Here is a 24,965-nt window from a genome sequence, read left to right as displayed (position 1 = left end):
CTGCTCTGGTTCACCAGAAGCGGCTTAGTCATGCTGGCCACATGACCCGGAAGCTGTACGCCGTCTCCCTTGGCCAATAAAGCGAGATGAGCACCGCAACCCCAGAGTCGGCCACGACTGGACCTAATGCTCAAGGGTCCCTTTATTTTAAGCCTTACTGTATATTGCCCTCCTCCACATTTTACAATTGCAGCAACCTTGTGAATGTTGGTAATGCTGAGAGAGTGTCACCGGCCCAGTAGCACTTAGTGAGTTTTGCTCCTGAGACGTTTAAGCCTGGGTCTTTGTGGTCTCACTCCATCAGTCTAACCTTTGCACCATATTATCAGTTTAATCTCCCAGATATATGTTAGCGGTAATGAGCTTAATGCTCTGATGTTCAAGATGTGACATTTAAAGGTCTAAGAATTATGTGAAATGTTGCCAGGTCATTGCACTTAAGCATTAATAGAAGGGCTGCTGACACATGAGTGATGGAGACAGGACAGCCACCTTCATTGTCGACAGGTGTTGCTGAGTTGTGTGTTTTCTGGGCTGGACATGAACTACTGCCCAAGTTCTTTCCCAAGAAATGATGAAACCAGTCTAAACTAAGCAATTATTTTTTTAAAAAAATATTTTTTATTAACCGGCCAATCAAATCAAATTAAATCACATCACATAAATTCCGAATTACAAAGCCGAATTTTAAATTTTGTTGGGGGGACCCATATTTCAAGATCCGAAGGGGGATTCTGATCATCTTCTTGCTACTGCATTAATGTCCAAATCAGACCAAATCAGTCCAAACAGAGTTCATAATTCTATCCAGTCTTATCTTGCTGTTTCCACATCACATCTTGTTCATATATTTTCTCTTTTTTCTTTATGATCTCTTCTGATAGTTTCCTTAAGCCGATAAACAGCAATAATAATAATCCTGTGTGAATTTTCCCGTTCTTCCAATCCTCAAATCGAGATGGTTTCCATATATCATCGCCTTCATAGATAACATCGCTCTTTCCATCATTAATTACAGAACTGTCGCTCTTAAGTCCCTCTGAGGAGTTTCACCCACAATATAAAAGCAGCTCTATTTCTCTATTTCTCCTCCCAGACTCAAGACCTCCGACAGAACTTCCCAATATGGCAACGGCATTTTTAACTGCGTCATTCCAGAGCTCTTATACATTCCACGCTCTTCTTAAAACATGCTTTGGTTCGAAAGTTTATCTCCACACAGCCTTAAATCCACAGCTTAAGTCCTTAAAATGACATTTCTGACTCATGAGGGGAGGGGATTCTTGTTTAATCACATAAGGAAAGAAAGGAAAGTTTTTTCCCCTCCCCCACCAGTCATTTGCCATACCGTATCTTAGCGTATCTTCTCATGATTTATTCTTGTCTTGTTTTATCAGAGATCTCTTCTGTTAGCAGTCTTTACTACCCCTCCTTCCTTGAAATATGTGCAATTAGCTTCATCCAAATTGTTTCTTTTGAAGTTCTTGCAGCTAGTGGCGCGGATCAGAGATGGCGTTCAGGAGTTCTGGAATCCCACAGGAGGGCTTTGTGCCTAGTGCCCCCACCCCCACAAATTTGGGGGTGGTGTAGGGCACAGCAGGCAAGGGCAGTCCCCCCCACCTTCCGGGGGGGGGGGTAGGGAGGCTAATTACTCCCATCATAGCCTCCAAATTACCTCGTGTGGGTCGGAGAGATGTTATTGTCAGCTATCTTCCGATGCGCCCCCTAGTGGGCCCCCGTCTAAACTAAGCAAATTGGTGTGTGTGAGAGGCAAGGAGTTTTTTCCATCAATGGAATCAGCCACCTCTTTGACTTCTGAGATTTCCAGAGATATTGCACACATGCTTTGCTTTCATGCAAATCTCCATAGTCTTAATGGCTAGAATCTTGCTTATATTTTTATATTCTGCGTCCAGCAGGAAATTCATGGAAAATTGCAGGATACACACAGGCCAAAGTTTAGTGATAAGAACCTTTTTGAAACATTAAAAAAGAGGTTGTTTTGAGGGGTGTAGTCTACTCCAAGTTTTCTTATCTCTTCTGAAAGTTGTCAGGGAATTATTTCTGTGGAGCCACTTTTACCAGTCTGCTGTCTGCAATTCTGAATCTGTCTCGCGGGTAATGACGGCCCTTCAATATGATTTACTGGTACTGCATCAAGTTTTGCAGAGTTCATTTTTGAGCCCCGTCATCGTGGGAAGAGTGGTTTGCCGCTCAAACAGCCCTGTTGGCCGTATCCAGTAATCACATTCAGCAGCTTATGTCAAAACCACTGCTCTCTGCCTCTTCCGAGCAGCATAGTGGAGCCTGCCAAATTTGCTTGGCAGACGACACTGAACAAATAACAGTGTGCGATGCAAATTGTTAAAATAAACAAACCCCCCTTTTAGCTCGCCAGTTATTTCCTTGCTAGATTTGAACCTGGCAAAGGGGAATGGATTGCTTCATTTTACAGCCTCCCTGTAATTTCCCTTTGGCTGGGAAGATACGTTCCGTCCCTCCATGAACTGATGGCATCGGATTTTGAGATGCTGTCGACCTGTTGCACTATCAAAGTCTTGATTGCATTTGGAACAATAACTCAGAGCAGTAGTTCTTCTTTTTATGGGGCGGCGAAGAGCTGGATCGGATTAGTTTATTTTTAAAACTAGATTTTTTTAAAAACATGGTCCAGCTAGAGTTAAAGAACTCTTAGAGCGCAGTTCGATGCAGGTCTGCTCAAGTCAGCCCCACTGAATTCAGTGCGAGTGACTTCCAGGTGTATGTGTATAGCATTGTAGTGGGAGAATTAAGCACACACCTAACCTAAAATTGCATGCCATGCTCTCATTTACCAACTGCTTGACTATTTAGAGGCCATTTTGATGTTGAGGTCCAGCAAAATCTGGAAGGGCATATGATCCCCACTGCTGACTGATAGCTAGAATCGATAAAATTAATTTGGAACAACATTTTGTCTGAAGTAGGGTGCCATTTTCATGTAACTAACCATACTTGAGTATGTGTAAATATCGTGAACTGTAAGGTCTGCTGATCTCTTCTTACATGCAGTGATTTTCTTAAGGCTAACAGGGAAGCTTGGTGGCTGGACTTGAATCTCAATCCAGGTTTTTCAGGTTGAAATCTAAAACTCTGCTCAAGGTTCCATAGAGGCTACCACCAAAAGTTTAAAAGTAATGGATAGGCAGTGAAGGAAAGCAGGCAACTTTCCATTCTATATCAGCTGGTGGTTTGTAGAATAGGCACTCCTTGTTCATGGGACAGACGCTCTTGGTTTCGGGTGAAATAATTGTATATAGCAGAACAGGCAATGTAGGAAAGCAAAATATCATCTGAAGGTGATGCTGTACAAATTAAACAATGAAACCACAATTCAAGTGGTTGGCCCTGTTCAGTGACTAGTTTTAAAGGAAGGTTGTTACAAAGAGCTGCATGTTTCTTGCTTTCCAAATTAGGCTGGGGGTAGATTCCAGTGATAAGAGCCGTGTGTTCCTGTGCATAACGCTTGCCTTAAAGTTGGCAGGGCAGAAAGCAATAGTTTTCCTTCAGCTGCCATTTTCTCATCCCAGATATACGTTGAACTTGGTTGAAATACATTCGGAGTCGAGAGTGGATTTCATTCTCTTTATTCAGCTCATAGTGGTGAGGAGGAATGGAAGTTCCCCCAGAATGTCTGCTTTATATACATTATTTACACAATGGGCCCCACGTGATTGGCTAATTCCGGGATCCACCTGTAGGCCAATCAGGTTGCGGATTCACTTCCACCTGGAGCTGGATTGGGTGGCTCCTGTGGACCAATCAGACTGCTGCATTCTGGACCCTATTATTCTAGGACCAATCAGACTGCTGCATTCTGAAACCTATTGTTCTAGGACCAATCAGACGGCTGCCTTTTGGATCCTATTCAACTCAGTACAGAACATTGGTAAATTGAACACTTTCAAAAGACACCCCTGCGACTCCCAAAACGGCCATGTTGACCGCTTAAGGAATACAGGGGCCTAGGCAAGCTATTTCACACAAGACCAAGGATGGCGGGGGGGGGGGGTGGTGTAAGAGCTATTTCAGCACACCCACCCCACCCATCCTTTGGCCTCCTCGTTCTGTAGTCCACCCACCTTCCCACAGGCACTATTGTCATTTCTCTGGATCATCAGTTAAATGGCTTTGCTGGTGGGATTTCCCCCCTATTCTGCCCCAATGTGGTGGGTATGATGGAATGACAGGGGGAAGCTTAAATATCTTAGTTACCCACATTAGCAGGTAAGTGCTGAAGTCATGAGGTAGCTAAGTTCTGGTGAGCACCCTTACACATGTTTAAAGGCGAAGGGTTCATTCCTGAGGCTTGCCTTCAGGGCTGTAGGACTCACAAGCATTTCTTCACCTTTGTGGCCAACCTATAGCACCTGCCTGGAGTTGCAGGCCCCAGGATGGGGTGGAGCAGGCTGGCATCTCTACTCACCTTGAGAGCATGGTGCTGAAGGCAAGCGGTACAGGGAAAGCCGGCTGGTATTAGTTAGATCCTACCTTGGTTCCCCTGTGGAGCTACGTTTGGGGGCTAAATAAGTAAATGCAGCCCAGTTCCCCAAAGGTTGGTGTCCTGCCTCTTGTGTGCTCCCAAACACTTTATTCAGCTCGGTTGGTAGACACTTAACACAGCCATGGGTTCGATCCCCACGTTGGGCAAAAGATGTTTGCATTGCAGCGGGTTGTACTAGAATCATGGTGCTTTCCATTTCGATGATTTGATTCGATTTCATTTACAGTGGTACCTCTGGTTACGAACTTAATTTGTTCCGGAGGTCCGTTCTTAACCTGAAACCATTCTTAACCACCTTGGCTAATGGGGCCTCCTGCTGCCCCCGCTACACAATTTCTGTTCTCCTCCTGAGGTAAAGTTCTTAACCCAAGGTACTACTTCCAGGTTAGCGGAGTCTGTAACCCGAATTGTTTGTAATCCAAGGTGTTTGTAACCTGAGTCTTTTGTGAGCTAGTCAAGTAGGTTCAAACCATTGAGATGGATGACGTAGTATTGAGCCACTGGAAATGTGCAAAGCAGAGTTCTTTTAATATGTTGCGCAGCATGTGGCCGTGCAGATCATGCCATTCTCCTATCTTCTCTCTCTCTCTCCCTCCCTCCCTCCCTCCCCCCCACACTTTAGTGGAGGAATGTTTTATATAGATCGTCATAATAATACCCTCCCTTTGTGTAGGGGAGAGATCTGTGTTACGAGCACCGAACACAAAGTGTTTGCACATAGAGTGAGTTTCCAGACCTGCTTAGGGCAAACTCATGGAGAGAGAAGGTGTTGTGAACTTGTGAGTCTTTGCTACCGAAGCCTAACCCTTGCAGGTTAACACAACTAGCTGAAAAATGGGACCTATTGTACCAACAGCCGTGCTGCTCTACCCTTGGGACATAGTTTCTGTTCGTGCATAGCATTTAAACTTGGTTGCTTGGTGTCAAAATCTTAACAGCTGCTGCCTGTGTCTCCTAGGCAGCTGGTAACATTCAAATGGCTGATTTGTTTTGAGAGGCTGACTTCTCTCTCTGGATTTTTGTTTGACCGTGACACAATTTGACTTGTTCTTCTATGCACAAAGCAATGCACCATGGGCTCGCTTGGACAGAGACATTTTCAGAAATGCCACTTAAACCCTGGACTTCAAACTCTTCTGCATAGATCAGGAGATCTACTAGTCATTTTGGGATCTGGTTTCTCGACCAGGAATAGCTGCCCTGGATTTGTGCCAGTTATTCTGCCTTTGGAAGCCAGGCCTATTCAGCTACGATAACTTGAGATATATGAAAACATACCTTGTGTTTCTTTCAAGACATCAGGGCACTGTCTGTGAGCTTGGTCACATCGAGCTTCCAGTGTCTTCTAGGGGTTACGCTTGTGGTTTGGAATCCCCGTGTGGCAAAGATACAGTTATCTGCTAACCAAAGTAGGATCCCAGTTTCCTCTGTTCACCTGGTTTGGCTCCCCAGAAATAGCTTTGTTTAAAAGAACTGGCCATGCCAAAGCAGCTTAGTCCAGGCTGTTTGGCCCTGCTTACTTAGGTGTACATAAGCCAGGTGTGAAAGGTACTAGATGCTGAAAAAGTCTAAGGAGAGAAGAACACAAACCAGGGGTGGGGAGCCTGTGGCTATCTAGGCGCTATTGAACTGGATTGGCTAATGGTTAGGGATGATGGGAGTTGTAATTGGAGCACCACATTTTTTATATTCTGTTGGAAGCTGCCCAGAGTGGCTGGGGCAACTCAGTGAGATGAGTGGAGTATAAGCATTATTATTATTATTATTATTATTACTACTACTACTACTACTACTACCAAACCTGACATAAATTATCCTCCATCTCTCTTCATGCCTACAGTGATGCATTGCCAAAGGAAGGTCCATATTCTTCCTTCATCCTTACTGTGCAAATCTTCAACCTTCAATGGCATCCAACCCCTACAGCCATTCATAGTGATTGGTACTAGTGAAATATATCCATAGAATGTCCCACATATTTGTGAATGATTTGCTGTGTGTAGCTGGCCTTTGAATGGTATTTTAATCATGGGCAAGAGAGAGAATCTTTGAAAGCTTGAAGGGAAAGGGAAAGGAAGAGAGCGTTTAGGCTTGCAGAATGGTTCATGATCATATTAATATTTTAGTGTCACAAAATAACAGGAAGAATATTGAATATTTTGTAAGCAACGGGCCGGAAGTAATGTCAATTTAATACTGTCTTTGTAGTTACATAGAATTTCATGTCAGCAGTTCTGAAATAGCTGTAGTATTGTGGTTCTACATTTAAAACCAATTTATCTTATGCAACATTAGCTTATAGTTGAAATCTTGAAGCACTGAAGAGGAAGTAATGTTTCAGATCCTCTCGTTTTAATTACTTAAGCTAAATGATCATAGGAGTTCACAGATCCACTTTTAAAATAAAATTTTAGATATGTGGACATTTCTTAAATTGGAAATCGGTATATGCCAGATTTTCAGCATTTCATTTGTGTTTGTGTTTAGCAGTCCTCTAGGTAAAATTGTAGTTAAAGAAAGTAACAATCAGGTAAAACTTTATACAGTGGTACCTCGGGTTACAGACGCTTCAGATTACAGACTCCACTAACCCAGAAACAGTACCTCGGGTTAAGAACTTTGCTTCAGGATGAGAACAGAAATCGCATGCCAGTGGCAGTGGGAGGCCCCATTAGCTAAAGTGGTTAAGAACAGTTTCAGGTTAAGAAGTTCCAGAACGAAATAAGTTCTTGACCCAAGGTACCACTGTAATACAAAAGCACACATACACATACTTTGTAGGTTCTTACCACATTCACCAGTGTCATGAGTTTTAAGTGTAATTTTATCTGACCCAGTACTGCCTATTTTTATCAGGTCCTGGACCCATATCCTGGACAGGCCTGCTGACTTTTGGCACTTGTATACAAGGCTGGATAGGGGGTGTATCCATGACCGGGTCCTTGAATCCTGGCACATTTGTGGCTCATTACTGATTCCAAGTGTTCTTGCATCCCAGTTGGCTTTGCCCACCAGAAAGACGTTTGATTTGAAGCCAGTGCTTGTTGAGGTCTTAGTTCCTATTAAAGGTTTTGCAAAATTCAACCCATTCAACCAATGCTGTATTAAAAAAGACACCAAACATGTGTCAAATTCAAAGCACCAGCAGCCACTTGGAAAGGACCCCCAGTGTGAGCAGTGTTTAGGGAGGCAAACGGCAGTGGAGAAGAAGTGCCCTTTTTGGGACATCGCTATCGCTGCTTTTTGTGCTCAGTGCATCACATGTAACTGCAGTGCTGAGCCTTATCTTTTTTTTCTGAGACTTTGCTGATCTTTGGAATTTAGTCCTTAAGCAGCAACTGCATGAATACAAAAGGAAAAAGGGTACCAGGTCAGAAAGTGCTCCCATTCCAAAAATCACAATCAGCATGAACGAAAATATCCAATGCGTTCCCTTTCCTGCAAAATCTTTACATCTCTTCGTAACAAAATTTGGACCACTAACTAGATCAGGGGTTGTCAACCTGGTCCCTCCTGCCCAGTGGGCATTTCAGGATTCTAGGTGGGTGGTAGGGGGGTTATGTGGCACAAGCTGAATTCTCCTTCCATCGAGCACTGGTGGGCGGTAAGGAAATTTTACCATCAGGAAAGATGCATTAGTGGGTGGTAGGTATAAAAAGGTTGACTACCCCTGAACTAGATAAAAAAGGTAAAGGTAAATTACCCCTGGGCGGTTAAGTCCAGTCAAAGGAGACTATGGGGTGCAGCACTCATCTCGCTTTTCAGGCCAAGGGAGCTGGCGTTTGTCCACAGACAGCTTTCTGGGTCATGTGGCCAGCATGACTAAACCGCTTCTGGCGCAACGGAAAACTGTGACGGAAGCCAGAGCGCATGGAAACACCGTTTACCTTCCTGCTAGAAGCGTTAATTTGTTGCACTAATCAAAGTGTTGCTGTCCAGATATTGTTGGTCTCCGACTCCCATCTGTTCCAGCAAGCGTGGCCAATGATCAGTAGTGATGGGCGTTGCAGTCCAACGACAGCTGAACAACTGTCCAAAAGGCATTCAAAAACATAATTAAAAATTGGCGAGGAAATCAAAGTCCAATGTCTTATGTATATTTCATGTAATGCTTTAGTTTTTAGGTGTTTCTTTTAATGAGAATTAGGATCTACACATCAAACATATTGGAACACAGATAACTTTACGGCATAGTATAGCATACAACAGAGATTTGTCTAACGCTGTACATGTTTCTTACTCTGATATTTTCCCTGGCTCCTTTTGAATGAAGTACAGTACCTAGCACATGATTGGCGCACAACAGTGTTTCATAGTAGCTGCACATAGTTGGGAAACAGTCTGAGTATTGCACTATTGTGTGTTGCCAATGAGAAACAGCAACTTCTTTGGTGCCTTTGCAAAGCAGATGGTAATGATATAAAGTAGCTTGGGAGAGGAAATGAAGGCTGCCTTCTCCAGCTGTGACTACAAGAGAATATTAGGTAGGTGGAATGTAATTTCCCAAACTGGAATCTGTCCAGGGAAGCTCTAATCTGCCAAAAACATGCCGTGAGCTGCTTAATGACCACAAGTAATCACAGTTTTGGATTTACATTTCATCAAAGTGATGGCATCTTAGGCAGCACAGTGTTCACTTAAGCTGTCTAAAGTTCACAGAGATTTTTCCAATCTTCATGTAGCTCCAGTTGCTATGCGTTTTTCACATACAGAAAGATGGCAGTGAAATATAGTTGACTATGAAATGCGTAAATAGATCTTGGCTTCTTTAGACATAGAAATCAAGACCCGCAGTTGTGTGCCCATCTACATGCTCACTAGACTCCCGTTGATTTCAGAGGGAATTAATTAACGTAACTAGGTGCAGGATTTCAACACAACTGTTTATTCATCTCAATATTTATAGGCTGCCTTGCGGAGATTAACCTTCCAAAGATGGCTCATTATATCATATAAAATCCATCAACCCTATTAAAACTAGAAATCTCAGTTGTTTTCTAGATGGTAATTAAGTTCCATTAAATAAAATAACTGTATTTGTTTATTGCTCATCTTTCATCTTTCTCTGCCCCACCCCGGCTTTCCCCTTACGTTGAATAAGCGTCCTACTTTTTAGCTCTTGGAATAGTTTTGAGTTGTAAAGGGGAGCTCTTGGTTATCTACCCAAATGTGATTTGCCTACTGATAATTTCACCCCAAAGGTTTGGGGGCATAGAAATTGGTAGGCTGGAGGTACCACACATTAGTATGAGGCTTCTGGAACCCCACCTCACCTGGAGAAAGCCCCATAGTTGCCTCCTTCTGACTGACACAAACACACATGGCGTAATGAGCATGGAAAGATTCATTGGTGTTAAAAGCCATATTATGTGTTGGGGGTCAACTGTCCTTGCGTAAGAACAGGAAACCAACTGATGCTTGTTCCATCTGTGAAGCACTTCATTTTTATATTTTATAACTTAACAAGATTTGTACTCTGATCCAAATGCACACTGTTGACAGATTTAAATATAGCTGTCATTCACTTACTGGCAAGAGATTTCATAGCACTGAATTAAATTAGCATCTTACTGCTCTATTGGACAGGTGCTCTTTAAAATGCCCTTTACAAATTTCCCCAGTAGGAATAAAGTGGACCAGACTTGCCAGGGAATGAATAGGTAGCATAAGAAAGCTCTGCCATTGTTGCAGAGTCACTTCACTCCTTACAAAGGTTTTTCTTGGAACACACTCTCCCATCTGGGTCTTATGCAATGAAATCAAAAAGCGAAGGAAATCTCTGCACATTAGAATGCAGAAGCGGAGACAAAGAAGCCCCAAGCCAGCCCTTGACAGGAGCATGCGTCAGGAAAGATAAGAGGTTCAGATGGATCAGTACCCCAGGGTTTCAACTCTAGTAGCAGTAACCGACTGTGCTATTTATAACAGCCATTGAAAGCTGCTGCTTTGAATGGTGCACCATTTTAACACAAAAATTAGGAAACCATATACTGATTGTGAGTGAACCTTTTCATTGAGATCCACTTGGATTGATATTTCAAATTTTAACCCATTTCACCAAAACCATCCACTTTCCGATCTCAATTGTGCCGAGTGCTTACCATGCATGAAGTGTGTTCTGATGTTATAGATTCATATAGCCAGTGGGATTTCAGAGGATCTGGGAGAACTATTTGGGCTTAGGGTGGAGGAAGATCACAGCAATGTTCAAAAGCCCATTTCTGGATACTGTATAGAAGAATAAGCAATTGCAAGATCAACTGTGTGTACTAAGCATTTGTTGTAGTTGCATGCAGTGCTCTTGTTCAAGAAAAAGAGTTCACCATGAACACCTCCCTCATTCTCTTAGAATGGCAATGGAACCCACCTGAGAGGTGCTGGAACTGAGTTCTGGCGAGTTCCTGCTAGAAAAAAAACCCTGGTTGCATGTTACACATTACGCACAACAAACCCATTAAGGGCAACTTAATGGGAGCAACCTTACCCTTTAAAAGTGAAGGGTTCGAGCCTTTAGCATGCATGCATAATGCCTAGGACCATGATACTGTTTATAATAATATTGTCTCAGTGTTTAGGACACAGATGGAAGTGCTCGTGATAAAGAATCATGCGTTGTCTGAAGTGCAGGGGGGAAATCTGCTCTTTGCCATCCTGAAATGGCACCATTAATTTGCCAGGAATTCCTCATGTCACCTGGAAAAGCCAACTTCTCAAATTTGCAAGAAGCCTTGTGCTCACCCCTGAAATACATGGTCTCCTTTGAGCACTGAAGCTGAATCCTTGAAAAAATAATGAGGGGTTGTTTGCATGTTCAGCTTGGTGCTTGAAGAGTGCAGCGCCGGTCCACTTCGTTCTGCTACCCCCTAGGACAAAATAATACTCCAGTTGGGGAGGAGAGAGTATGAAAGGTCCTCCTGGCTGGTAGGAAATGATGTTCTGAGTGTGTCCTCTCCCAGAGAGGGTGTAGAGCTTCATTATAAGACCTGTTGCCTCCAAGCATCTTGTCCCATGGGCCTCCCCTCCCAGTGCTGGATCCTTCCTCTCTGCTATCCATTCTCCCTTCCCCAAGGTGAGTCTTTTTCATCCTTGGGGGAAAGAGAGCAGGCAGAAAGGCAGAAAGACCTACACTGGCTCCCAGTACGTTTCCGAGCACAATTCAAAGTGTTGGTGCTGACCTTTAAAGCCCTAAACAGCCTCGGTCCTGTATACCTGAAGGAGCGTCTCCACCCCCATCGTTCAGCCCGGACACTGAGGTCCAGCTCCAAGGGCCTTCTGGCGGCTTCCTCGCTGCGAGAAGCCAAGTTACAGGGAACCAGGCGGAGGGCCTTCTTGGTAGTGGCACCCGCCCTGTGGAACGCACTCCCACCAGACGTCAAAGAGAAAAACAAATACCAGACTTTTTGAAGTCATCTGAAGGCAGCCCTGTTTAGGGAAGCTTTTAATGTTTAATAGACTATTGTATTTTAATATTCTGTTGGAAGCTGCCCAGAGTGACTGGGGAAACCCAGCCAGATGGGCAGGGTATAAATAATAAGTTGTTGTTATTATTATTATTAATAATAATAATAATATAGCAGCAGGTGGGTGAGCACAGCTGAGGCCAGTGGCCTGCTGATGGTGGGCTGTACATGCCTCGATTTTGCTCACAGCCATTCAGGCAGGGGTACTTGCATATCTGAACACCCCTGTCTCCAGGTAATCTCAAAGCATCACAAGATAATATTGGAGAAGGCAGTCTTTCAGAGAGGAGAATGCTGGGAGCTAAACTCCAGCAACTTCAGGAAAGTTTTTGTATTTTCTATTGCTTGCTTGTGTTTTGTTTGACCTGCAAGGCAGTTAGTCCAATTATTCATGTGCTTACATATCTAATGCTAACACTTTCTGCCTTTTCACAGAATCATGTGAACCCAGCGATGGATTTTACGCAGACTCCTCCAGGAATGCTGGCTCTCGACAACATGCTGTACTTTGCCAAACATCAACAGGATGCTTATATCCGGGTAAGAGCTGGTTTTTGTTGCAGGGTATTTTTATCTTCCTTTCTTTTTTTGTCCATCATTCTAGGAAAGCAGATGGGCTCATGCCATTGCAAATAGCAATTAATTGCTCAAATTAATTTGCCAAGAGGGCAAGGCAAGCTATGATTTTTCTGTGTAAGCTCTGACAAATGCTGAGCAGTGACCCCCAAATTTATTTTCAAACTGATATAAATGCCATCCTTGATAGATGACTTGAAGACCTAAAAACCTCTTTTGCATGTTTTGACTCCCAAGAGGAAGGAATCTGTTATGATTGATTTCACTTAGACATGTGGGATAAAGGAAGGCTGATTCATTCTCTTACTTTACTTCTCTCTTTTCCTTCCCACTTCTTGCCCACACAACTTATTTGAAAGGTAGCAGTGAATTATATTTTGTTTCTTTTGCATTTTCTTTCTGACATTTTAGAAGTGTGTGCCTGAGTAAGTTTCATAAACTTTCCTAACCTACATGGAAGCAGAGGAGTGGAGAAGTACTGAAGGGCAGAGTACATACAATATTCCAAAATCTTGGCTATCTTAAGTCACTGGAAATTGAGAAATAGCCTTAGGCATTAGAAAAGCTAAAAAACACACCAATTTTAAGTATATATAGAAATTACAAGTATAAAATGTTGTGGTTAAAAAATGAACTTTAAGTTACATCAGTTAATCTACAACTTTTATTCAAACAGGCATAAAAACAAAGCCTCAGAGTTCTGTAAAGGGCACTTTACAGACATCTAATACAGAGACTCCTTAATAAAATGTCACCAGGTTAAAAGACAGTCAGGGACAGTGGCTTTTTAGATTTGGTCTTTCAAAGACTTCTCACCCCCAATTTACCATGGCCATTAAAGCAGACAGTGGTTGAATGGAGCATAGTGAAGATTGAATCCATCATAAAATAAGGTCTGGACAGTGCAATCCTATGTATGTCTACTCAGAAATCAGTTCCATTGAATTCAATTGAATTCCTGATAAGTATATATAGGAGTTTGTACATTAGAAAGTCATTTTAAAGATAGCTGCAACAATGAATCTATATCTATATTTATATCTATATCCCCAAAAGAACCATAGTCTCCTCTGTTGTTCTTTAAAATGAATGTACTCAAGAACAGTTAATTATATATTGAGCAGCTCATAAAGGCTGTTTCAATTGTTCCGTCCTTTACTGGGCTAATGGGTTTTTCTTCACATTGTCTTACCATTTTCTAATTATATGAAAAGAGCATAATTACTAGCCACGTGTTGTAGGCACTTCTTTCATTAGCTCACGTAAAACTGCTATTTATTATTTGAATTCTTTGTCCAGTTTATAGCTGCTACCACCTATGGATTTTTATCTCCCATTAACTTTGCCTTCTTGGAGGTTGTTATTGCTAAAATTGTCCCAGTTATTTACAGTGAAAGATACAGGAAGTAATTGGCACTTAATGCTCTAGTTGATGGCAGCTGAAAGATTCATAGTTGTTATATAAATCCCATAGACTGTTTTAAAGGAGATAAATACTTTTAAAAATAGTTCTTCTATCGTTTATCATTTCATGCGTATTGCTTTGAGTCTGAAAGCAAATGGATGAGCTGTTTCCCTCGCTGTTTCCCCCCCTGAAAACAAAGATTGTTTTATTTCCTGTTGTGTGAGTGCCAGCACAATTGGAATTTATGAAGTTACAGTTCTGCTTTCATTGTTCTATGGCAGGGGTCGGCAAACTAAGGCCCACAGGCTGGATCAGGCCCAATTGCCTTCAGGATCCAGCCCGCGGACTGTCGGTGGGTCGACTTGGGGATTCTGATGGTTTGGGCTGCGCCATTCCCCCCCCCCCCGGTGCCATTCCCCCCCCCCCCCCAAACACACACTGCAGCGCCGCCGCCTCCCTCCCTCCCTCCCTCCTCCTGGCTTTTCCCCACCCTGCCTAGAGGAGGAAGGGGACTGGGCTGAGCTGGCTGAGCGCCATTTTAAGGAGCCCTGCTCCGGAGCCACCCTTTTACACCTCTCATCTGCCCGCCGCCACTGCCTCCCTGCTGCTCCTGTAGGCCAGAGAGCGGAGCAGACGAGTTTGCTCTGCCTAGCCACAAGAAGCAGCAGCGGTGGTGGTGGCGGTTGCGGCAGCAGCCCCAGGGAAGGTAAGGGCTGGGGGGTGGGGAGGAGGACTACTTGCCCCCCTTGCCTCTTCTTCTAGCTCCCCCCTCTATGGTGCTGCTTCTCCGGCCTGCCACAAGATCTGAGGGATGTCAGGAGTTCAGCCTACTCTCGAGTAGGACCCTGGCAGAGACACATGCCCGACTGGCATGTTCCCTCCCTCCTGGCCATTTGTTCGGGAGCTTCAAAAGCTTTCTTCTGCCCAAAAATCACAGCGACGATGCCAACCGACACCGGCACACTTAGGGATCCGCAGAGTTTGCACCTCATGCGTGACAGACCTCAGCAACTCAGCATTTTGGCTAATCGACTTTATTTACATATAAACACGCACGGAGCACTGTAACATGGCTCCCTCTCTCTCTCTCTAGCATCAGACAGCAAAGAGAAAAAGGACAAAAGGCAATACAGTAGTCCCACTTTACGGAACACAGTAACACAAACATCCTGTCTCCGTCACTTCCCACTCTGTGGAGTCAAAACATATACTGTCATGTGATAGATAAAAACCCCATGACTGCAATCACGGAGCAGGAATTCTAACAAGGGAATTTGTTCTAGGGTAATGGTAAGGAACCTTCTTTGGGGCTGAGGGCTCCAATAGCCGTGTGGAAAGCTGCTGTGGGGGAAGGGGCAGTGCATTTTTGTACTGGATGGAACCCACACACAACCACACACCCTTTAAAAACATACAAAGAAAGAACTATTTTCCATGGAAACAGACATATGTGTACTATCAGTCTCTCAAGAGCACTCTTCATTTTCTTTTTTTCACAAAGTTAAAAGAAAAAGGGTACAGACTCCTTATCTTAACTGTGCAAATGGCGAAAAGAAATTGGTATTCCCAGCCGAATGCAAATAAGGTCAATGCACAGCTGAACTGCAAGCTCCATTTGCAGCTATTTAGAGACTCAAACTTTATGCAGTTGCATCAGAAATACTGCATGCATGCAGCTGCAAATACATGGACTTCTTTTTGCATACAGTGGTACCTCGGGTTAAGTACTTAATTCGTTCTGGAGGTCCGTTCTTAACCTGAAACTGTTCTTAACCTGAAGCACCACTTTAGCTAATGGGGCCTCCCGCTGCCACCACACTGCTGGAGCACAATTTCTGTTCTCATCCTGAAGCAAAGTTATTTACCCCTAGGTACTATTTCTGGGGGACGCGGGTGGCGCTGTGGGTAAAACCTCAGTGCCTAGGACTTGCTGATCGTAAGGTCGGCGGTTTGAATCCCCGCAGTGGGGTGAGCTCCCATCGTTCGGTCCCAGCTCCTGCCCACCTAGCAGTTCGAAAGCACCCCCGGGTGCAAGTAGATAAATAGGTACCGCTTTATAGCGGGAAGGTAAACAGCGTTTCCGTGTGCGGCACTGGTGCTGGCTCGCCAGAGCAGCTTCGTCACACTGGCCACGTGACCCGGAAGTGTCTTCGGACGGCGAGATAAGCGCGCAACCCTAGAGTCGGTCACGACTGGCCCGTACGGGCAGGGGTACCTTTACCTTTTTTTACTATTTCTGGGTTAGTGGAGTCTGAAACCTGAAGCATATGTAACCTGAAGCGTATGTAACCCGAGGTACTACAGTATTTGCGGAAAACACAAGCCTGCTGTTAATTTCCCCCCTGCTTTGGTCTTCTTACAGAGGCAGGAGCTATAAACACACACTTTGCAGAGCATCAGAGCCATTTTCTCTCTGTGCTGTACAGCTGTAGGAGGGGACTGAAAGGGCCAGATGCAGCCTTGCTGTGAGCAAGAACTGGTTTGTGGGTTCAGGGTTCCCCACCCCTGTTCCAGTGTATTCTGTTCTCTTTTTCTCTTTTACATACTGATCAAACTCAGTCCTGTGTTCAAGTGGAGATGAGAGGGGACATAGAGGAACTGGAAGGAGAGTCACAGGATTATTTCTAATAATTGGATGGATGAACAGTGTCAATTCCAGACAAAATGATCGGTGTGGATTCGGCCAGAGTCTGGCAAACTTGCTGGTGTTTTGTGTTGCGAAAGCTGATCTTTCAAAATTGCTCTCCTTGCAACCTCTGAAGACAAAATGATCAGACAACAGCAAAGGTTGCTAGGTTTATCGAGGGTGCAGTGAGATTAAGGGCCACTATCTGAACGATAATCTTGTTTATTTGATTGCCCCTTTTACTCATTGTTGTATTTTTAATTGTATATATTGCTTGTTTTATGTTGCTATGGCCGTTGGCTAATGCAAATAAAGTTTATCTATCTATCTATCTATCTATCTATCTATCTAACCTCTGAAGAGATTCTAGCAAGCCTGAGTGGCATGCCTTGGACTTCGGAAGTCCCTGTTGGCTTTTGCACATAGTCCTGGTGGGTTGACCAATCATTCATAGACGTTGGCTTTTGGAAATGCATTATTTGAAAGAGAGAATCACAAACATTTACTATGTATGCACAACATGGCAGTATGTTCTATGGCCTTTGAAACACATTCACCACATTTCTGAAGAGCATTAGAAAGATCAAATTCTTAAAAAAACAAAAAACCCAATCCCGGCCTTGATCACTTGTAGCCACCGAGTGATGAAGCATTTGCACAATTTGGATTCTCACTTTTTGACAGGCAGTTTAAATCAGTTACCACTTGTCTTTTTAAGACATCAGAAATCTTGATGGAGGAGGAGGTTTGTTTCAGAAGCAGCAAAGGTGCAGACGAATGCAACCATTCTCTGTAGACCATTCAAGATGTAATTAGGTTGAGTCAGTCAGCTTGGGCGCTGCCTATTTCATAACCTGTGCATTTGTTGTATAGAAGGCAGCCTACACATCCTTCCGGAGGCTCCAGAAAAAGCCTTCTTCCCACTCATGTTATCTTCTTCAAAAATGAGTTGTTAGATATTTTGTGTGATCATTTCTGAAGTAAAATTTTAACATGATGCTTATTCAGAAATATGCGGGTAGGAACACAGTTACCTTTGGGGAAAGGCTAAGGCTGTGATTCTTTTACTTCCCACAAAAGTAGGAAAGAAAATTACTCTTTGCTAATTACTTTCTATTAAGTTACTCCTCCTAATGCATCACATTCAGAACATTGCTTAAGAGGCTGTTATGTTCCCAATCTGTTGTGCGATTGTATTTTCTCTCTGGCTCCTCTTCATCTGTTCTTCCTCTTGTCCTTCTCCCGTGAAGTCCCTTTTCGTGTTTGCTGCTATTTGTTTTATACAGTGTGTCAGGGAACTGCCATCGGAAGGACAGGAGGTGCAAAGGCTCCCTCAGGTTGAAAGAGACGGAGCAGCTGAAGAGGGAACCAGTAGGGGGCGAGCAGGAACTTCCAGGGAAAGTGAGTCGGAGGGGTGGCTCAGAGACGTTTCCAGCGAAAACAGTGGAGAGGTCTCAGGACCTCCTATAGGGACACCCACGCCTCGCCGGAAACTGTCACGCAGAGAGTCCAGAAGACGTGTTTCCGTGAAAGAGCTTTTATGTTGGAAACGTTTCCGAAAGCAACCACTTTCGGATACTACTAGCGATTGACGCAGCCATGCCGGAGGGGCTCCGTCACAGGCAGAGGTTTGAAAACCTGATCAAACTCTGAGGGACTTGCATTTTACGCACAAGCAGCTCATCATCCCACCACAGCAATCCGAAAGTCCCTGAAAGCCAGCTTGTGCAAGCAGCGGCATCATGAGCGACCCAGCCGGAACCGGAGGAGCAGGAGCAGCTGGAGGAGGTCCAAGCCTGGAAGAAAGGTACAGGGCGTTGGAGATCCAGCTGGCCATGCAAACGGCGAGGCTTGAGGAGAGGAGGGCTCAGGATGCAGAAAAGGGAAAGGAGAAAACCACCTCGATAGCCAGAAAGGTGCCAGGATTGGTGCAGAAATTCGGGGGAGATCCCAGAAACTATCATGCCTTTAGAACTGAGATGCAATACGCTCTCAACCTGCAGTATGATGACTTCCCCGACGAGGAATCGCGAGTGGCTTTTGTAATTGGCCATCTCGAAGGGGGGGCGAAGGATTGGGTTCGACCCCTGATGGCAGTGAATAATGAGATACTAAAGGACACGAGGAAGTTTTTTCGTGCCATGGACCTGATGTTTTCCAGTGACATTGAGCAGGGGGTGGTACGAAGGCAGTTAATGGCTTGCAAACAGGGGAGCCGATCTGTCCGTGAGTACTGGACTGAGTTTACTATGCTGATTCATAAATTGGGGTGGGACCTATCGGCGGAACCCATCCAAATGCTTTTTGAAGAGGGGCTTTCTTCGGCCGTTAAAGATGAACTTTCCCGGGGGCCAAGGGCGGAGTCTATGGATCAGCTGACCAAATCCGCGCTGGCCATAGGAGCGCGCCAGGAAGCGAGAGCTTTGGAAAGGCGGGAAGGGAAAGGAGAACGTTGGAGGGAACTGCGCATTCCGGACATTCCAGAGCCACCTTTCCCGCCGGCAGAGCCGATGGAAGTTGGAACAGCGCGGGCGCGCGCAGTTTCAAATCCCAGTGAAGGGCGGAAGAAGGAGGGAAAGAGCGCCAAGAAATGTTATCTCTGCCAACAGCCAGGGCACTTTGCCAGAGTCTGCCCACAAAGAAAGGAATGGCAAGGGATGGCAGGAGCTGTGGGGGAAAGGGAGGAGGAAAACAAGGAGCAAGTAAAAGCCAACGCCTGGCTGCCACCGTCGGGGCACAGCAGCCAGGCCAAAGAGCAGTGAAAGTGCCCACGCCAGAACCACCCAGACCTGCTTTAGTGATAGAAGTGTCACTAGAGCTGCCAAATGGACACCCCCTACAGGTCAAGGCGCTTTTGGATTCAGGCAGCTCCTGTAATTTTATGAGTAAGGAGTTTGCAGCTGAGCACCAGATACAGACCATCCCTTTAAGTAATCCCTTGCAGGTGACCACGATTGATGGCAGAGAGCTGTTGGGAGGAGAAGTTAGCCAACAGACTGTCCCGATGATAATGAGGGTGGCAAGGCACACCGAACGGATAGCGTTTAATGTGGCCACCTTGGGAGGAGCTCCCATCATTTTGGGGATGAGCTGGCTGGCGCTACACGATCCGCTAGTGGGCTGGCATCAGAGGGTGGTCTCCTTTGGGTCAGCGCATTGCCTAGAACACTGCAAGCAGGGGAAGGTTCAGGGCGGAGACAGAGTCACCCTAGCCGGGATGGAAGTAATGGGCAGAGGGAAGGTGCCCCCGCAATACGCAGATCTGAGCAACGTATTCAGCGAAAGGGAAGCAGACAAACTGCCGCCGCATAGACCCTTTGACTGTCAAATCAACCTACTCCCTGGGGCCCAACTCCCAGTGGGCAAGCTGTACGCCATGTCCGACAGGGAGATGCAGGAGCTGAGGGAGTTCATTGACAAAAACCTGAAGCGAGGTTTCATCAGAGAGTCCCGAGCGGTGGGGGGCAGCCCAGTGTTTTTTGTGGACAAAAAAAACACAGATAAGCCGAGACTTGTGTGTGACTTCAGGGCCTTGAATGCAGTGTCGGAACCCCTGGCTTTCCCTATGCCCCGTATTGATGACATTTTGACCAGGGTAAGGAAGGGAAAGATTTTTACAAAGCTGGACCTGCGGGGGGCGTACAATCTGATACGCATAAGGAAGGGAGATGAATGGAAGACCACCATGTTCACCCCTTTGGGAGCCTTTGAATACCTCGTTATGCCCTTCGGTCTACAAGGAGGCTCCGCGTGCTTTCAAGCGTTTATTAACCACGTTCTGGGGCCTTTGCTCTACAAGAACTGTGTGGCCTTTTTAGACGACGTGTTGGTGTATTCGGAGGATGAGGAGCAGCATGTGAGGGACGTTCGAGAAGTGTTGGGCAGGCTGCAAGCCAACCAGCTGTGGGTGAAACTGGAGAAGTGCCAGTTTCATACCAAGGAGGTGGAATTCCTGGGGTACCGCTTGTCAGACAAGGGATTGGCCATGGATCCAGGCAAGGTCCAAGCGGTACTGGAATGGAAGACACCGAAGACCAAGAAGGATGTGCAAAGATTCTTGGGGTTTGGGAACTTTTATCGGAAGTTCATCAAGAACTTTGCCCACTTGACGGCGCCCATCACCGACTGCCTCAGCAGCAAGAAGAAATTTGTTTGGACGGCGGAGGCGGAGCGAGCATTTGAAGAACTGAAAAGGGCTTTCGCCTCGGAAGAACAACTTCTGCATGTGGATTTACGAAAACCCATGAGAGTGGAAACCGATGCGTCCGACCGGGCGGTAGGGGCGGTACTTCTTCAACCGGGGAGGAGTATGTCAGAGTGGAGACCGTGTGCCTTCTTCTCGCGGAAGCTGAATAAATCCGAGAGGAACTACACGGTGTATGACAGGGAACTACTTGCCATTCACGAAGCGTTCCGGAGGTGGAGACATTTATTAATTGGGGCACAACACAAGGTGCAAGTGTGCACCGACCACAAGAATTTAGAGTATTGGAGAACAGCTCGAGTGCTCAACCAACGACAAGTGAGATGGGCACAGGAATTCTCTAAATTCAACTTTGAAATTTGTTATGTGCCAGGTCCAGAAAACGTCAGGGCGGACGCTCTCTCACGCAAACCAGAGTATTGGGAGGGGGAGGGGGCGATTGAAGAGAGACATGTCATCCCTGAGGACCGCTGGGTGTGTGGGGCGGCGCTGGTGGGGCAACGAGAACTGGTAGAGGAAACGGAAAATGATGAATATGCCCAGGATAAGCTCAGAGGACTCAGGGGGGAGGGCGAGAGCCCCGAAGGTTTTGAGGAAAGAAATGGGGCATTGTATTACAAAGGGGCACTGTATATACCCGAAGGTGAATTGAGGGGGAGAGTACTCAAGCAGTTGCACGATAGTCCCACGGCGGGACATTTTGGGCAACACAAGACCATGGGGTTGGTTACCAGGGAATTCTGGTGGCCCAAGGTGAGGGAAGATGTAAGGGAGTATGTAAGAGGGTGTGACCAATGTCAGCGAGCCAAAGGGGAAAGACGGGCGCCGGCAGGGTTATTAGAACCATTACCCACACCAGAACGGCCTTGGGAAGCGGTATCAATAGATTTTATGACGGATCTGCCGAAGTCCAAGGGGAAAACAGCCATCATGGTAGTAGTAGACCTGTTAACAAAGATGTGCCACTTTGTAGCATGCTCACATGCAGTCACAGCGGAAGAAACAGCGAAGTTGTTTGTAGAACACATCTTTAGGTTGCACGGGGCTCCCTTGAGGGTGATCTCGGACCGCGGCAAACAATTTACTTCCAGGTTCTGGAGGAAGCTCATGAGCTTGCTGCACGTGGAAGTCAATTTTTCAACGGCCCGGCACCCTGAAACCAACGGGCAGGCGGAAAGAGCAAATGGCATTCTTCAACAATATCTGAGGTGTTATGTCAATGACAGAGAGAACGATTGGGTCGAAAAGTTGGCGCTGGCAGAATTTGCCTACAATAATGCGGAGAATGTGTCCACAGGGATGAGCCCCTTTTTGGCTAATTACGGGTGTCACCCCAGGGCATTTCCAGGGGAGGGAGGGGAGAGATGGAGCGTTCCAGCGGCTGAACATTTTGTAGAAGAGATGGAAGCGATCCATCATCAGCTCCAGCTCAACTTAGAAAGGGCCAAGGCACAATATAAGAAGCAGGCAGACAAGAACAGAAGGGAAGGTGAAACCATAAGGGTGGGGGATCAAGTGTGGCTGTCAACCCAAGGGTTGCCGTTCAAAGGGGGTTGTAAGAAATTGAGGCCCAGAAGATTGGGACCCTTTGAGGTCATTCAGCAGGTCAACCCGGTGGCTTTCAAACTCCGGTTACCCAACCACATGAAATTGCACCCAGTGTTCCACAGGTCGTTACTGTCACCATACAGGGGGGGACGTGAAGGGGAGCACGTCAGGGGACCAGCCTTGGAAGAGAGGGAACGCAGCAACCATGTAGCGGAAATCCTCGATTCCAGGTGGAAGGGAAATCAGGTAGAGTATTTGGTGGCGTGGGAAGGGGAACCGGAGTCAGAAAACACCTGGGTGACTGCAGGGGAGGTCAATGACGAGGTTTTAACAGAAACGTTCCACCAAAGATTCCCTAGGAAACCACAGCCGGTAGAAAGGTTTAGGAGGGAGTACTTCGGCACCACCGACGAGGAACAGGAAATGGAAGGATTCACGGAGTCGGAGTTGGAAGAGGGAATAGACTCCGAAGACGAGGAGTATCGAGAGACGAGGGACAGTAGCAGGTGGAGGGAAGTGTTCGAAACTTCGGACGATGAGGAAGGTTCTTTCAGGGGTTTTACTTCCTCCCAGCCCGGAGGGGAGGAGACGGGAGGGGGGGAAGGGGGCCCTGGAGGGGAGGTGGATGTCAGGGAACTGCCATCGGAAGGACAGGAGGTGCAAAGGCTCCCTCAGGTTGAAAGAGACGGAGCAGCTGAAGAGGGAACCAGTAGGGGGCGAGCAGGAACTTCCAGGGAAAGTGAGTCGGAGGGGTGGCTCAGAGACGTTTCCAGCGAAAACAGTGGAGAGGTCTCAGGACCTCCTATAGGGACACCCACGCCTCGCCGGAAACTGTCACGCAGAGAGTCCAGAAGACGTGTTTCCGTGAAAGAGCTTTTATGTTGGAAACGTTTCCGAAAGCAACCACTTTCGGATACTACTAGCGATTGACGCAGCCATGCCGGAGGGGCTCCGTCACAGGCAGAGGTTTGAAAACCTGATCAAACTCTGAGGGACTTGCATTTTACGCACAAGCAGCTCATCATCCCACCACACAGTGCTTTTTTTCTTTAAAAAAATGTTTAGGGGTACTCTCATTTTCCCACTCATATGAAATACTGCCCCTCAATGAGGCCAAACTTAGAGTCACAAAATGTTTAGGGGGATGTGTACCCCTGCGTCCCTCCAGGAAAGAAGCCCTGGTTTTATAGCCTCTCGATTCCAGAGATACTTCCCCTTCCTTGTTTTTCATTGCTGATTTTTTAAGAGCAGAACTGGCCAATGATATTTTGGCCCTGAGGCAGAGCAGCAAATGGTACCCCCTCCCCAACCAAGATGTCTAGCACCCATCCCCGTTGTCAACCAGGGCAGGCAATTCCACAAGCGCCTCCCCCCACAAAGCAGTCAGAGGCAGCAACATTGTATGTGTCTGAATGCTTGTCATTGGGAATGATGAACAAAATCTTGTGACAGCAACGTCCTTAGCTTAATCATGTACTGTGTGCAGAAATACTTCGCAGTTTTCCGCTTCAGCTTCATCGCATGGCCACAGCTTCTAGTGCTGGGGGGGGGGGGGAACCTCTCTGTCCACTGACTCCACACTCTGTAATTATATATATCAGGTCCTCCCTTAAAGAGGGCACGTATTGCGGTGAGACCTGGAAAACCGACACCCTGTGTTGTGGGTGGGTACATTTGGACAGCCACAACACCCAATTGGTAGGTCCCTCGAAGCTGGGTGCAATCTGGCCAATGGAACGCAGTCCAAACGCTTTGAGGGACCTATTTATGCCCATGCACGTGACCCACAGCTTCCTCTTTCGGCGCTTGCATCGGAACACCTGCCCACCTCTCCCTGCTTTTAGGGCTTTGCACTTGACCTTGCTATGCAGTCGTGTGTCATCTGTCGTTGGGACAGGGGCACGGCAGGAATTTTCCCCACTTGGCTGATTGGCTGGTGCCATTTGGGTTTCGCCTGCCACGTAGCAAATTGTCACAACTTGTAAGGTTGCAGATAGGTTCTGGTTAAGGTGATAGGGATGGGAGAACACTCTCGCCATCCCTGTGTGAAGCGTATTCCATTAAAGGAATCCAGGGACTCAATGGTTTGGTCAACCCCCCAGAGGGGGTTGTGCCCGTGCTTGAGTCCAGGGGGGCATTTGGGTGGTGGAGTTAGCCCCTTCATGGCTCTCCGCTTATCCAGGTGTTCACCCTTGGCTGACCTATGCTGGAACCCTGGGTCAGCGTTGCCTGGCAGGGAGCTAGTCGAACCAGAGCCTATGCAACCAGTCACTTTCTGTAATCAGTAAAGTTGTGGCCTAAATTCTGCCAAAAAACAAAACCAAAATTTGAATCGTGTGAATTTATTTAGGGGGGAGGTTACAAACACGTCAAACCCGGAAGTGAGTGTCCCGGCTTGCAACCTTTTTTTGGATTACAACCCATTTTTTTTATTACGAACAATTTTTTTTGGCAGGCCCCATTGGCGAAAGCACGCCTTGGGTTACATACAACCTGTTTTGGTTTATAAACGGACCTCCGTAACAGATTATGGTTGTAAACCAAGGGACCACTGTATGTCTGCCATGTCACTGAACTTGACTTTTTTTCTAAACTTAAAAGCT

The 24,965-nt window shown here is 46.0% G+C and overlaps 1 protein-coding gene across 5 annotated transcripts in view; it reads left to right on the top strand.

Moving 5' to 3' along the window:
- Positions 1–24,965, top strand: part of ELMO1 (engulfment and cell motility 1) — a 318,949-nt gene that overhangs the window by 137,849 nt on the left and 156,135 nt on the right. For all 5 annotated transcript variants that reach the window (XM_077916521.1, XM_077916522.1, XM_077916518.1 and 2 more), the window contains one exon: positions 12,439–12,543. In XM_077916521.1, coding sequence (XP_077772647.1) covers positions 12,439–12,543 — 105 coding nt within the window. The remainder of the gene's footprint in view (positions 1–12,438; positions 12,544–24,965) is intronic.

The sequence above is a fragment of the Podarcis muralis genome, chromosome 12, assembly GCF_964188315.1.
Source record: "Podarcis muralis chromosome 12, rPodMur119.hap1.1, whole genome shotgun sequence".
In the NCBI taxonomy this organism is placed as follows: Eukaryota; Metazoa; Chordata; class Lepidosauria; order Squamata; family Lacertidae; genus Podarcis; species Podarcis muralis.
Note: the sequence above shows the minus strand (reverse complement) of the source record. Positions and strands in the feature narration are given on the sequence as shown.